Here is a 12,623-nt window from a genome sequence, read left to right as displayed (position 1 = left end):
TAGATATGTATAGGCGCAAAAAGCAATTCAATTCAAAAATGCTAACCTGGGCAGGTTAGGTGCTGGAGCCGGTGCTGAAGTTGGTATCTGAGAAGTCGGGGTTTGAAACTCAAGGGGTTCCTGCGTCCTGGGTACCCGTCCCATTCGATACCATATAGCCATGCTGTTCAACTCGCTACGAAACAGAAAATACAATAAAACAAAAAAAGGTGTTATGTATATCAAAATCGCTTTTTCTTTTAGGAGAGAGGGAGGTGGAAACCAAAAGCACATTCAATACAGTGCTAGACATTTACCCTATAAAGGTGTACTGTGGGGGAGCTTGTTTGGATCTCCCAAGGATTCGGATATCGCAGATAGCTGCTTCAGTGGAGTCCCGAGGAATGAACTTTATACAGAGCCTCCTCTTCCTGAATGCTGGTTCCTCTAGAGAAGAGGAGGAGGAGAAAACGAAACCGTTTACACACAGACCCAAGAGCTGCAGGGGGGGGCGGGGGGTTTGCTAGGTTAATGTTAACGCTGGTACACCTTCCAGTCTAGATTTTGAGAACTCTATTGAGACCATAGGGGTGCTTAAACTCTACCAGGACCAAGCTGAGACTACTAAAAAAGAAAATGACAAAAGCGGAGAGAAAAAATCCAGGAATGCCTTAGTTAAGATAACTCTGAAATGCCATATCCCTTTCGGTCATCACCGTGTGCACAATTGTACCATGTTAGGTTTCCTATCTATGTATCTGTTGTACAATGCATATATGTTTGTTTGTTTTTTTTTATTGTTTTTTTTAATTTTTTTTCAAAGTTATGGCAAGGCAGCTTCTCGAACTCCACAGAGATCACACAAACCGTTTTTTTTTTTAAATTTCAAGAAATTTTATTAAAATTGTGACCGAAAGGGATATGCATACCAAGAATACTCCTAGCTGCGGATCAATAAAAAAAATGTTCAGGCAGCAAACAGAAAATCAATAGCAACCCATGAGGATTAACCAACATATCTGCATTTACATGGAAGTGAACCTTATCTTAAGAGATATCTACAGGCAAAGGCCCTATGTATTTTACACCTTATGTACATGTATTAAACTTTAAGATAGACAGATACCTATAAAATGCACGGTAAAATACATACTTTTACTACCAGTACTAAAGCATTTGTGGATCTGTCTCATCAATATTAGATTACCAACAAAATAAATCACAACATCCCCATACAAAATTCATCCTTCATGCTCATATAAGCAACGACTCACAGCTCCCTTACAACGCTCTTGGGATGAGCTGTTTATTTGCTCCCCAAAGATTCTCATAAATTACGAGGGGCTTCACCATAAAATATTCAGAAACTCAAGTTAAGACATCTTCTGGGAGTAAGCAGCAAGCAAGCAAGCAATCCCTGCAGGTAATCATCAACATGAAAAGCATTAAAAAGTAAACGTCAGTTTGCAGGAAAAATGTTTGCTTACGCGTATCCACGGTCTCCTGCATAGGAATGAAGCCCACTGGCAAGGTGTCCTTTATGTCAATCAGCTTCATGTCGACAAGCACATTACCTAAATGGCTCTTTATGAAAGGAAAGAAAAACAACAAATACATTACAATATTCAAATCTGCAATGCAATTTACGACTTTCTTCCACTACAATTCCCATTAGACTTTTTTTTTTATTTTTATTTTTTTTAAACTCCTGTACTGTGCGTTTTCACTATGGGGTAGCAGAAAATGGCATGCATTGCATGAAAAAATGGCCAGCATTCAAAACAGTATATTAAACCTTTTTTTTTTTTTTTTTTTTTTTTTTACCTCCTATAAGCTTTATTTACATTCTCACTGCCCAACAAATATTGCGCTGAGAATATTTAGTTTTTGTCATTAATTCAGGATACACAAAAATGTTAAATAACACGCAGAGGTCTTCGAAATTCCAAATTCATGTGCAAGCTCAAAAGATCTTCAATTGAAGAAAAGGCAGTGAAAGCATGGCTTTAACAAGAGGTAACAAAATATAGATATTTACAGTAAATACTTGTTTAGCATTACTTATTAGGAAATCCATTAAAAAAAATTATCATTTTGGGTGTTCAAGGATTTAACCTGGGTGATGTAAAAGTTGATGTCCCAGGCAATCTTCTGTAACTTAACTCCTATAAAAATTATAAAAAACGGCAGAGATACATTTATTAGTATATTATATCAGTGTGCTGGCCTGCTGCTTTGGGTGGGGTTATCTTCCAAAGCCTCCACACAGTTTAATATTTGAAAACCTACAGTACACTTAATCCATGCGTACATGTTTTACAGAACATGTGTGATGTTATATTCAGCACCTAAACCAAAAACACTGTAGTATTTCCATGCCATCTTGCAAACCGTGGACTCATTAATGTGCATGCTGAGGCAATGCGATTACCATTTTAAACATTTGTATGCATAGTTTTTAGGCAGGCACAATACAGATGAAGAGTATTACCATGCATGGAAACAAGAAAGATTTCCCTCCCCCCTATCAAACACCTGACAAATGCCCATCTACATCCAACCTACAGCATGACAAATCACAAACTGTTTTTCTTCCAACTACATAATTCAATGGCTAATTCTACAGAATCTGTTTTTGTCATAGATCATTACAGCCGTAGAAATATTGACTGGCAGACAAATAGATTTTGTTGATGGTACTGTCATGTTTTATTTCTATCAAACTCCTTAAACTAGTATGGACACTCATTTTCGAATGATACATGGACACTGGAGAACAGTAATTGCCTGACACATATTAAAACCCTACTGCAAAGAAGCAGCTCTTTCAACACGCACACTTTTTAAAAACGCAGAAGACCTAAACCACTGCATTCTGCTTAAAAATAGTTTATTAAACTGAATTACTGCACATGCTGCATATTTTACAACACGCCTCCAATATGTGTAATACTGTGCATGTCATTTCATCGCTAGGATGGCTGATGACAGATCATTTGCAGCAATGAAGTTAAATAAATTCAACAATACCACTTGACTGCCTTAACCATTTTTAAATGTATTTTTATCAAAGTTATTTATTTATTTATTTTTTTTAATTTTTTGCAGCACAGGGTTATTTGAATTGCAAATAAGCCAATTCAGTACTGATCCTATATACCTGCTTAGCTTAAAAACAAACTATGACAAAGGGCTTGTGCTGATCAAATAGGGGTGGCTTGAATTCACATTTATCTACTCCCGAACTAGACCCAACATAGTGACTGCTATAAAGTACAAATACAGAGATAAGCTCCAAATCAAAGACAAAACCGTCCCTGGAATGCAGTGGGGTAAGCATACTCCTGACGAACTTAATTCGAACCCACTGTGTGTGTGTGTGTGTGTGTGTGTGTGTGTGTGTGTGTGTGAAGTTATACCAAGCCTCAGTTTCACAAACCACTTCCAGATGACAGTCTGCTAAACCCTGTTTAATTCTACAGAAGAAAATAATCTTAAAATAGAAAAAGTTGTAAAACGTTTACACTAGCCGAGCTAATTTATGAAAAACAAACACCGTTCTCTCCTGAAGTTCTGTCAAACAGGTAGAAAGATGACATCGAAGATATTTGTTTAGTCAGTTAGCAGTCTGAAGAGAAGTGCTTTGTGAAACTGGGTCTTTTTTCGTTACTTCCAGTGGTTTAAAGCTGAACAAAAAAGGCCAGGTACAGCAGCAAGACATGAACCACCATGAGTTTAACTGAGAGTTGAAACTTGAATCTTCAAGCTCCCTAGTTTGTGCCTCAGTCAGGACGAGTGTCTTTTACAGGTTTACAGTTTGTGACGACACACTGAAATGGTACAGTAACAGGCAGGTAACTTACATTTTCTTTGGAGAATGCTCTTGTGAAACACAGATACCGCGTGACCTTGGATTTGAACAGGCCATCCTTCCAGAGGTCGGCATCTAAACCATCTGTTGTTTGTGAAACCTGTGAAAACAAGATAAAAAGTTAATGTTTGTACGCCACGCTTCACTTGCAGGCCTTCCTTAATTAACGCTTGCCCGTACTCTCACGGCATCTCATTAGTTCACTGCACCAGACACAGTGGAACTGAAACGCCAAAAATCCTACTAAAAATAACCTCTCCCGGGAACAGGGTGATTAAAGACAGCCTGATAGAAATCTGCTCCAACCAGGAAAACTAAACTTTTGCAATTGCTTTTTTTTTTTTAAAAGGGAGGATGATAGGGGTGCTGTTGGGGAAAAAAGTCAGCAAATTAAGTCATTTATTATCACTTGCTCATCAAGGATTACACTGGCTGGGCCAGCTCCGACGATGTGTGAAATTTAACATGCAATGCGTGCATATCTGAGGATATGCATCAAAAACTGACACGGCGCTGAGCTACCCTCGCGAGTTTGACGAAGTTGTTAATGCAGCATATGCCCTGCAATCCTGCAAAAGCAGCCCTTTTTACTGTTCTGACTCTGCAAGCACTAAAAAAAGAAGCAAGACTATTACAACACACGGTATTCAATGATGCACAGTGCGTATGTGTAAATAAATAAATAGACAGTGAGAATTATTTCATTAATCTCTCTTTTGTAGAGATAGCCAGATTTGCCAGCTTAATGTGCACTACTGTACATGAATATAGTAAATGGCTACTTCTTGTTTACAGTAAACAAGTAGCTGCAAAACACTGAACTCTATCAGGATTTGTTGCTAGGACATGCATGGGCATGACTTGTCTATTGTTCATGCCAGTTAATACATAACTGGCACGAACAATAGACAGATTATGGAAACGCAGGAGCCACACAAGTCAAAACAAAGTTTGTGTCTATGCAGCCAAGTTGCAGCTTGTAATGGCGGTAGATTGCTAATTCAGAGTGCAACCTGTCTGGGCATCGTGATGGGTTCAGTTCAAATGCTGTTCAAATATGTAACGCATCAGATCAAATCTTTTCTCTTTGCATGTGCAATACAGCCAATATTTTCGGTTTTACCAGGAAATCAAGCATCCCTGAGATCTTCAAAGTGATTCTAAGGGTGTCCTAGTAATAATCAAAGGGGGGCACTGTAGATAAAGCATCTTCACATTCAGTGCCATACTATTACCTGATCGCAAGAGATTAATTTATTTATTTTAACTGCTTTGTTATTATTTTTTAAAGTGATGAGAAATCTCGATCTCATTAATTCTAGCTCAAAATCCCGCAAACATGTGATTAAGAAGGGAAGAGACATTTTAATTAGGCCTTCGCTGACTTGTGGAAAGAGACACAGCCTTTGACGCCTACATATATTACTTTGTTGACAATTATGATGAATGACCCTGAAGGGTCACGTTGTCCCCTGAGTGGTTAAAGGGAGCGCATTAGAATAGGATGCAAACCGCAATGAGAAAGGAGACAAGGCTGCTCAAACAGTGGGCACGGTCCCTGGAGGTGCCATACATCAAAACCCTGCGCAAGACAAACAGTCTCAGACGCTTTTTCCAGGTCAGTACACACCACATCCTGTCAAAGTAAACAAAGAGGTTGTACTCTGGAAACCAAAGTCAAGCAGGGATTAAAAAGGGCAGCTGAGTGAGCAGGAGCATCTCGCCCTCACTCACAGCATCTCATGCATCTCGGCAGCAGGACTGCGCTTGCTGGGAGGGCCATGCCGCACGAATGGAACACACTACACTGAAACAGATCTCGCTACAGACCGTGGTTTAAAACTAGACTCTCCTCCGCTCTCCACTGTCCTCAAGAGACCAGTGCCGACATGCAACTCCAGTCCTGAAGTTTAAGAAGCAAAATAATTAACCTAATGCACGCTTTAATGGAGTCAAATCCATACAGTACAAGACCAGCTACTGTAAGGGCCAACTCATGCACAGTGCTCTCAATTTAGTAAGCAATACATAATTTCCTGAAAAATACACCTGCCTCAATAACAGAGCAAACAGCTAAATTATATTTAGTGTCACATATAAACCCGTCTCCCAGAGTTCTATTTCTTTTAAGCAGCAATCCCGATTATGGGTGTCCCGGTTAGGCTGCACTTACAGAACTTCACTCTTTAGTTGTCCAGTTGCAATGAAACCTGCTGAGGACCTTCTTTAGCACAGCTTTGAGTGTATCATAATCAGGGGGATATATTGTGGAGTCTTGCTGTGTCTGCAGTTTATTTTCCTTTGATCATACCATGATCACATTGAAGGATTTTTGTTCAGCGTTTCCAGATGCAGAACTACAGCACTTGCTGTTGAGTGAACACATACAGCAGTGCACGGCTTCAACATCCTTTGCCAGTAATTATTCCTGCATCTCATCTTTAGCACTACGAGCAAGACCTGGTGATGAATACTGTGCTGCAACACTGGAAACAGAAAGGACACGGCACTCTTCAACTGCTAGTTGCACTGACGATCTGAATGACAGTCAGCAACATTTTTGGCTGTGAACAAACCCCAAAAGCATCGGAAAACATGGATTAAAACCCAACCGCATTGTTCATCATTTCTGGGAGTCCTAGGAAAGGAAACACTTTTTTTTTTTTTTATGGTGGTGATTTATTCAACTACTGACAAAATTAAATCTCTTATATACAACCCTCTTCCCAGTCAAGCAAAGCTGTAAAATGATCAAAGAGATGCAGTAAATGAAGACGCAGGAAATTAAAAATGCAACATGACCACAGAAAGGGAACCAGCTCTGTGAAACACTTGTGACCCAGGACAGGATGCAGTTAAACAGAGCAAAAAAAAAAAAAACACACGACAACATATGACATTTTAACAGTTTGCTGAAGAAAAGAAAGGAGGATAGACAACTTAATAAAAAGTAATTAAATTGTCATTTATTTTTCACGATAAGCCCACAAGTCTGTTTTTCATAAAAACAGCTTTTCCTTAAACCTTTATTTGTTTTCCCCATCACTGCTCTTTTACAACAGGATCTACAGCAGACGACCCACCCAGACAACGGGCCGTTTCTACAGACTCCTCTACAGCCACATCCCAGCCAGCATCACGTAACCAACACGCTCACTTGCTCACCCTGAATGATTGACGGCACTTGCTCTGAACTTGCTGGGGGTCCTCCCTAACTCTGCAGAGACACGCAGACTTGGTTTGCGTTTATTCAAATATATTTCCTGAGTTTCCATTTTTGCATTGCCAGTTTCCGATAATCTGGCACTCAAGGAAGCACTGTGGCCAAGTCTGATTTTGAATTTAAAAAAGCAGGAGCATGATGTTTTTGTCTATCCACAAGCACAGCAATTAGCCCCAGCAAAATAAACCAGAGGTAACTATACCTGCCACGCAGGACAGAGATCTTTTGCACAGACCTTTGCCATGGATATGTATAAACCACCACGTATTGATTGTTATTTCAATGCATATTCGTATACATGTTTGAATAGTTCTTTTAATAGACACGCACATTGGGACACACACAATGAAAGTTCCCATCAGACAGACCACCCACAGTTCAGGCTCGTGCTTTTGTTTTAAACTGTTCTGTTTACAGTTTCGGAGTTAAAGTTTAAAGAGCATGGAGAGGAATAAAGCTGATTTAATACAGAAGCCAATGATGTGGTTGACTTCTCAGCTGTATGGTATATCAAAAACACTGAATCATATCAACTCAGATGTTAAACTCAGTAAAGCTTCAAAAAGGTTTTGGATACATTACAACATTATTACACAGACGGAGGCATTAACATTGCTCATAACAATACAACTATACTTGTAAAGAGTGGGATTTTTTTTTTTTTTACTGTACTTTTGTTTTTGCTGCAGGCTTTCTCATTGTAAAGAAATGCTTTCATTTAAGGACTCCAAGCAAACAGCCTCTTGTTCTGGCTTTTTCTTTCCCCAGCAGCATAACAGAGAGATTACAGACCAGTTTGTTAAGCACATCATGGTCCAAGGCTAAGTGGGGAAGAGCCTATTACTGTGTATCAAATAGGCCATATAAAAGCTGACGATGAAACTTGCTGAAGACCTTCTTTAGCAGAACTTAAGAGTGTGTCATAATCTGAGGGTTATATTGTGGAGTCTTACTTTACATTTCGTTTTTCCTATGAACATACAGAGGAGGTAGGTCACAGTGTAAACACATTTTTAAAGTTACTGATGGCTCTACTTTAGGGGTTTGTCAGGGGAATGAATGTCACGCACATGCTTGTATTAACAGCTATGGCTGGTGATGACTCTCATGGACATGCATGCTTTTATTAAGAGTACTCACTACTTCATAGCCAGCCGGTGCTCGGTTCCGCGAGACCACAACACCGACTCCGGTGATCGGGTCCATCGGCGGTTCTGGCAAAGCCTCGGACAGGTCTCGGATTTCGGGCATCATTGGTTGGTTCTGCAACACAAGAGAAAGAGGATGAAGTTCCAGGAGCTTAATGAGCATGCTGGTATCTTAAATGATGAAACCTAGGAACGTGAAATGTGCTGGGCTGAATATGGGTATTCCATGGGGTTTATTCATCTTAGGTGTCTCGATACTGTATTCATTTGCTATCGTTGTACAATCTGGTATACTCATCTTAAACATGCAAACTGTTGTCCTACGAATACATTTAGAGCAACGTTTGTTTGAATATGCGTCTCAGCACTTCTCATTGTTATTTCCTCAGCTGACAGCAGGAAGAGTGCAATACAAAGCAATAGGTGTCAATAAAATGTGTTTATTGACTAAAGTGGTTACACTTGTGTTTTCTGAGTATAAATACTTTGTGATGGGATTGACAGTACGTCAAGAAAGGAAAACAAAATTATTGATCTGTTGCATCTGCTCACTTTCAGTAAAGTAATTGCATGTCACTATCCAAGCTTAAGATACCATACTGCCATCGAACCAAGATGTTTTAAATTCTAAACATTTGTTTAACAGGTTTACCACCTACACAATGCACACAGTATGCAATCAACTGCATTAAAAATGTACCAAACGGTGCAAGAGAAAAATGAAATTAACCCAGTTTAAGCCTTTTTTTAAAATCTAATTACGTTCTTGATATCTCTGATCCCAAAGGGCTTCAAACACATGATAAAAAACTGAACAAAACCTCAGTTTAATTGTTTAAAATGTGTTGCAGTTATTAATTTCCCCTTATTATGGATCTACAAAAGGAGGCTTTGATCATTTGTGAGCGGCACTCATTTTAAACACCATCTTCCCAAAGGCAATGGGGTGATAACACTTGCCATCTTCACAAAAAGGACAGGGCTTGCTGAACACAATCTCTAATCACGGGCCGCACAGTATAGCACATATACAAATGCTCATTGCAGCAAGCAAAGCAATTCAAACATCCGCAATTCCAATACAAATACCTCTGCCTTTTTAATCTCACAATTGTTGCATAAACTCGTTAACAAGCAAGTCCCGTTCAACAGACTTCTAAGATTGAGCGATCTGTATCGAAATACCTCGGCGTCCACTTCTCACCTGAAGAGGAGACTTGCAGTTGAAAGCTAGTGCATTTGACATACGTATTCATTTCTATCAAAAGGTGTTCTTATTAACGCTGCCTTGATATACAGTTGGTCTCACTAAGGGCACTGTACGGTTCTTTGCTCAGGAACTCAAACCTGTCTCCAGTTTTAGGATATGCATGGCTTCTTCACATCACACCCTGCAGGATGTTAACAGCAAAGCTGTGGGAGCACACGCATCCTGGCTGGTAAGGCATTGCCATGCCAAGAACAGCAAGCCTTAAACGGAAGGGCTAAAATGGCCAGCATGCCATTCAACACATGGCAAAGAAACACCTATAAACTGAGAGGCCTCTTGTGGAAACCCTTAACTACTTAAAGAATTATCTGGAGTAGAAACTATAAAACAGTAAATGCTGTTTCACCTCGTTAGGTATGTGCGTCATCTTTTGACACAGGCTCCTTATATTACTAGAAGGAATTACAGAAGTGTTGTTATTAAAGTAAGCTTATTTGCCATTACACACAATAGCAGTTCTTTTCATTTCAAAAGGACCGCCCAACTAAGGAATCAACTGAAATAACCAGCAAATTCGCCAATCAAAAGGTCTGCAGATCAGTATCGTAGTACATGCAAGATGACATCACTCAAAACAGCGTGCCTGCAAAAGGGTTATACATCTCCTGAAATGAGTTAAGTTATTTTACTGTTCTTTCTGTAGTGTTACTGCAGGAGCACAAAGTCTTGGGAACGGTGAGGAGAGTAAAATCCTCTAACTGTAAAGTTAGATTATAAATCAAAAACTTGCATGCCCTAAACTTTCCCCCTTCTCGGTGGCAGTATGCTGGCTAGTTACAGAACCACTGCCAGCTACTAAAAATTGCCATGCAACAGCTGTACTTCAAATCCTGTAAACAGGCTGCAAAGAATGAAGCGACAGAGAGTTTGACATGGTCAGGCATTCAGAATCCTTCCGCTTTGATCACCCACTAAGAACACGTTTTCTGTACTCTTTCTAAACTTCAGTATGTCCACCAACTCTATTACAGACTGAAGCTTCTTAACGACTTTACTGGTGAGGAAATGTGTGTCAGGACAGTGGTTTACTTGATGTACTTATTATTAAGTTACGGTTCAAGTGATTCGCAGAGTTATTGCGTTCAACGTCTTAGTGGATTTATTGTAATTTGGTTTATTGAATTTACCGTCATTTAGGCCGACCGTACGGCAGAATTCTTTGTATTTACAAAAGTTAGTTGGAGAGAATTATTGAGAGATCAGCCAGGGCTTGAAAATTAACTTAGAAGTGAATGATAATACAGTCCGATTTCCCTGACAGGATTACTCAGGTTTCAGTTTAAGCCCTGATCCTTACTGACAAGCAGGAATTAGGTACAGGACGCAGAGTTCCACAGCCATGTTCAATTTTACACACAATCATGAAGAGGAATTTATTGATAATTCAGTCTGTTTACACACTAAACCTGCTTGCCACTCTGCAACTCGGCAGCAAAACAGAAATTACAAAAAATAGGGATTGGCCTAACTTTGTGCAGATTCATTTTAAACAAAACAGGTTATCCTAACAATACAGATGACAAAGTTTTAGCCAATCTGTAACTGCATTACAAGCCTCGGGATATCCATCAACTGGGTTACCTTGGTAGGTTACCAACACCATCCAACAGTCATTTGTGTGTTAGTCTACAAGACTTAGGTTAGAAATCACAAAAGCACCTCACAAACCCAGTATGTGTACTATATGTTGCTCTGTTCTGTTGAAAGAGCTCTTGCACATTATATACATATATATATTTAATTTTTTTTTAGTCAACCAAAGCTAATGGTAGTGTAGCACTACAAGACAAAACAAAGGAAAAACAGATACAAATAAATACATAAACAATCACAGAATTGTAAGGCGCTGTTTGTAAATAACATAACTGGCCACATTTGTGTTGGGTTTAATCCTGATGTAGACATGGCTTTAAATATTGGAAGCCCTACAATTGACCACTTAAGTAACATACAGTACTGACTGCTACTGCAGTTAATGCCAGTGTGGCCTGCCCTGCTGTATACTCTCTGAACGTGATTAAACAGCAGGATATAACTCTGTGAATCTTACAAACTGGAGGACACCCTTTACAGCTAGCATAACCTTAACTGTGACTGCGATTTTTTATTTTTTTTTCCTCATTTATATTCAATACAACGTACAACAGAACCAAATCAGCACTCTTTAAATACAAGTACAATTCTAATGAATCGATTTAACCCGATGATAAACACAAACAATAACAAATAATAATGAGAATTACCCGATACAAACGAATAATTTAAATAATAAATGCGGTACACAGGGGGTTTGACAATGTCGATGTGTCATAACAAATGATAAAAGCAGCATTCGTGAAACGCAACCACAATGAAATAACACAAATAACACACTGTAAACACAACATGAGCACAATACAATAAGCACCGCCAGATACCTGGGAGGCAGGGCATAAACAAAACAGTAGCTACCTCGGATAGAAAAGGCCACTCCGAACGGCCTACGAAAACAAACAGGTTTTATGTGTAGAAATGTAACAACAATTCATATTTAAAACACGTTGTGTTTTTTAAACTAATAGGACTTAACTGTTATTCGCGGCACCTCGTCCCTCCTTCTGAGACAAAAGCAGCTTTTCATTATCAAGAGTATAGCAGACAGACAGAAGAAGCCTCGGACTCGCTTAGAGGCTCCAGCGAGGAGAAGCGACAGGGAAGGGAAGCTTAAGGGGGCAGCCAACCCCCGCTAGAGGAGGAGAGGAGCAGGAAAGCAGGAGGGAAAGCAGTAACTCATCATCTGTTTCTTACCCAGTGAAGCCAACAATTTATTTTCACAAGAACAAGGTCTGATCTTTTTTTGTTTGTTTGTTTTTCTCAAGTCACAGCGGCGGCGGTTTTTTTTTTTTTTTTTTTTTTTTTCGGGATTAGTAATCCCTATTTTTGTTTCTTTTTGGAAATCATTAACAGTTAAAGAGACCGCTATTGAAAGGAAATAGCTGACATTGACGAGTTGCTTACAGAGACCCCTGTGTTGGAGAAGTGGAATTGCTGCTTCGCCACCGCACACCATAGCTCCTACGAGACTGATTGCGTGTCAGTCTCACCTCGCAGCCCCCCTGTGTGTGCCCTGGCTTGGAAATGTAAACGAGGAGG

General features: G+C 39.5%; 1 protein-coding gene across 2 annotated transcripts in view; it reads right to left on the bottom strand.

Moving 5' to 3' along the window:
* Positions 1-12,623, bottom strand: part of mvb12bb (multivesicular body subunit 12Bb) — a 41,847-nt gene extending 29,224 nt beyond the window's left edge. The window contains exons 1-6 of one of the 2 annotated variants that reach the window (XM_041238630.1): positions 12,061-12,623; positions 8,214-8,336; positions 3,843-3,950; positions 1,467-1,563; positions 297-426; positions 47-175 (exon numbers count right to left, since the gene is read on the bottom strand). In XM_041238630.1, coding sequence (XP_041094564.1) covers positions 47-175; positions 297-426; positions 1,467-1,563; positions 3,843-3,950; positions 8,214-8,336; positions 12,061-12,111 — 638 coding nt within the window. In that variant the 5' untranslated portion in view covers positions 12,112-12,623. The remainder of the gene's footprint in view (positions 1-46; positions 176-296; positions 427-1,466; positions 1,564-3,842; positions 3,951-8,213; positions 8,337-12,060) is intronic. The other variant, XM_041238631.1, reaches the window with a different exon arrangement.

The sequence above is a fragment of the Polyodon spathula genome, chromosome 49 (assembly GCF_017654505.1).
Source record: "Polyodon spathula isolate WHYD16114869_AA chromosome 49, ASM1765450v1, whole genome shotgun sequence".
In the NCBI taxonomy this organism is placed as follows: domain Eukaryota; kingdom Metazoa; phylum Chordata; class Actinopteri; order Acipenseriformes; family Polyodontidae; genus Polyodon; species Polyodon spathula.
This window is presented reverse-complemented; position numbering and strand designations above follow the sequence as displayed.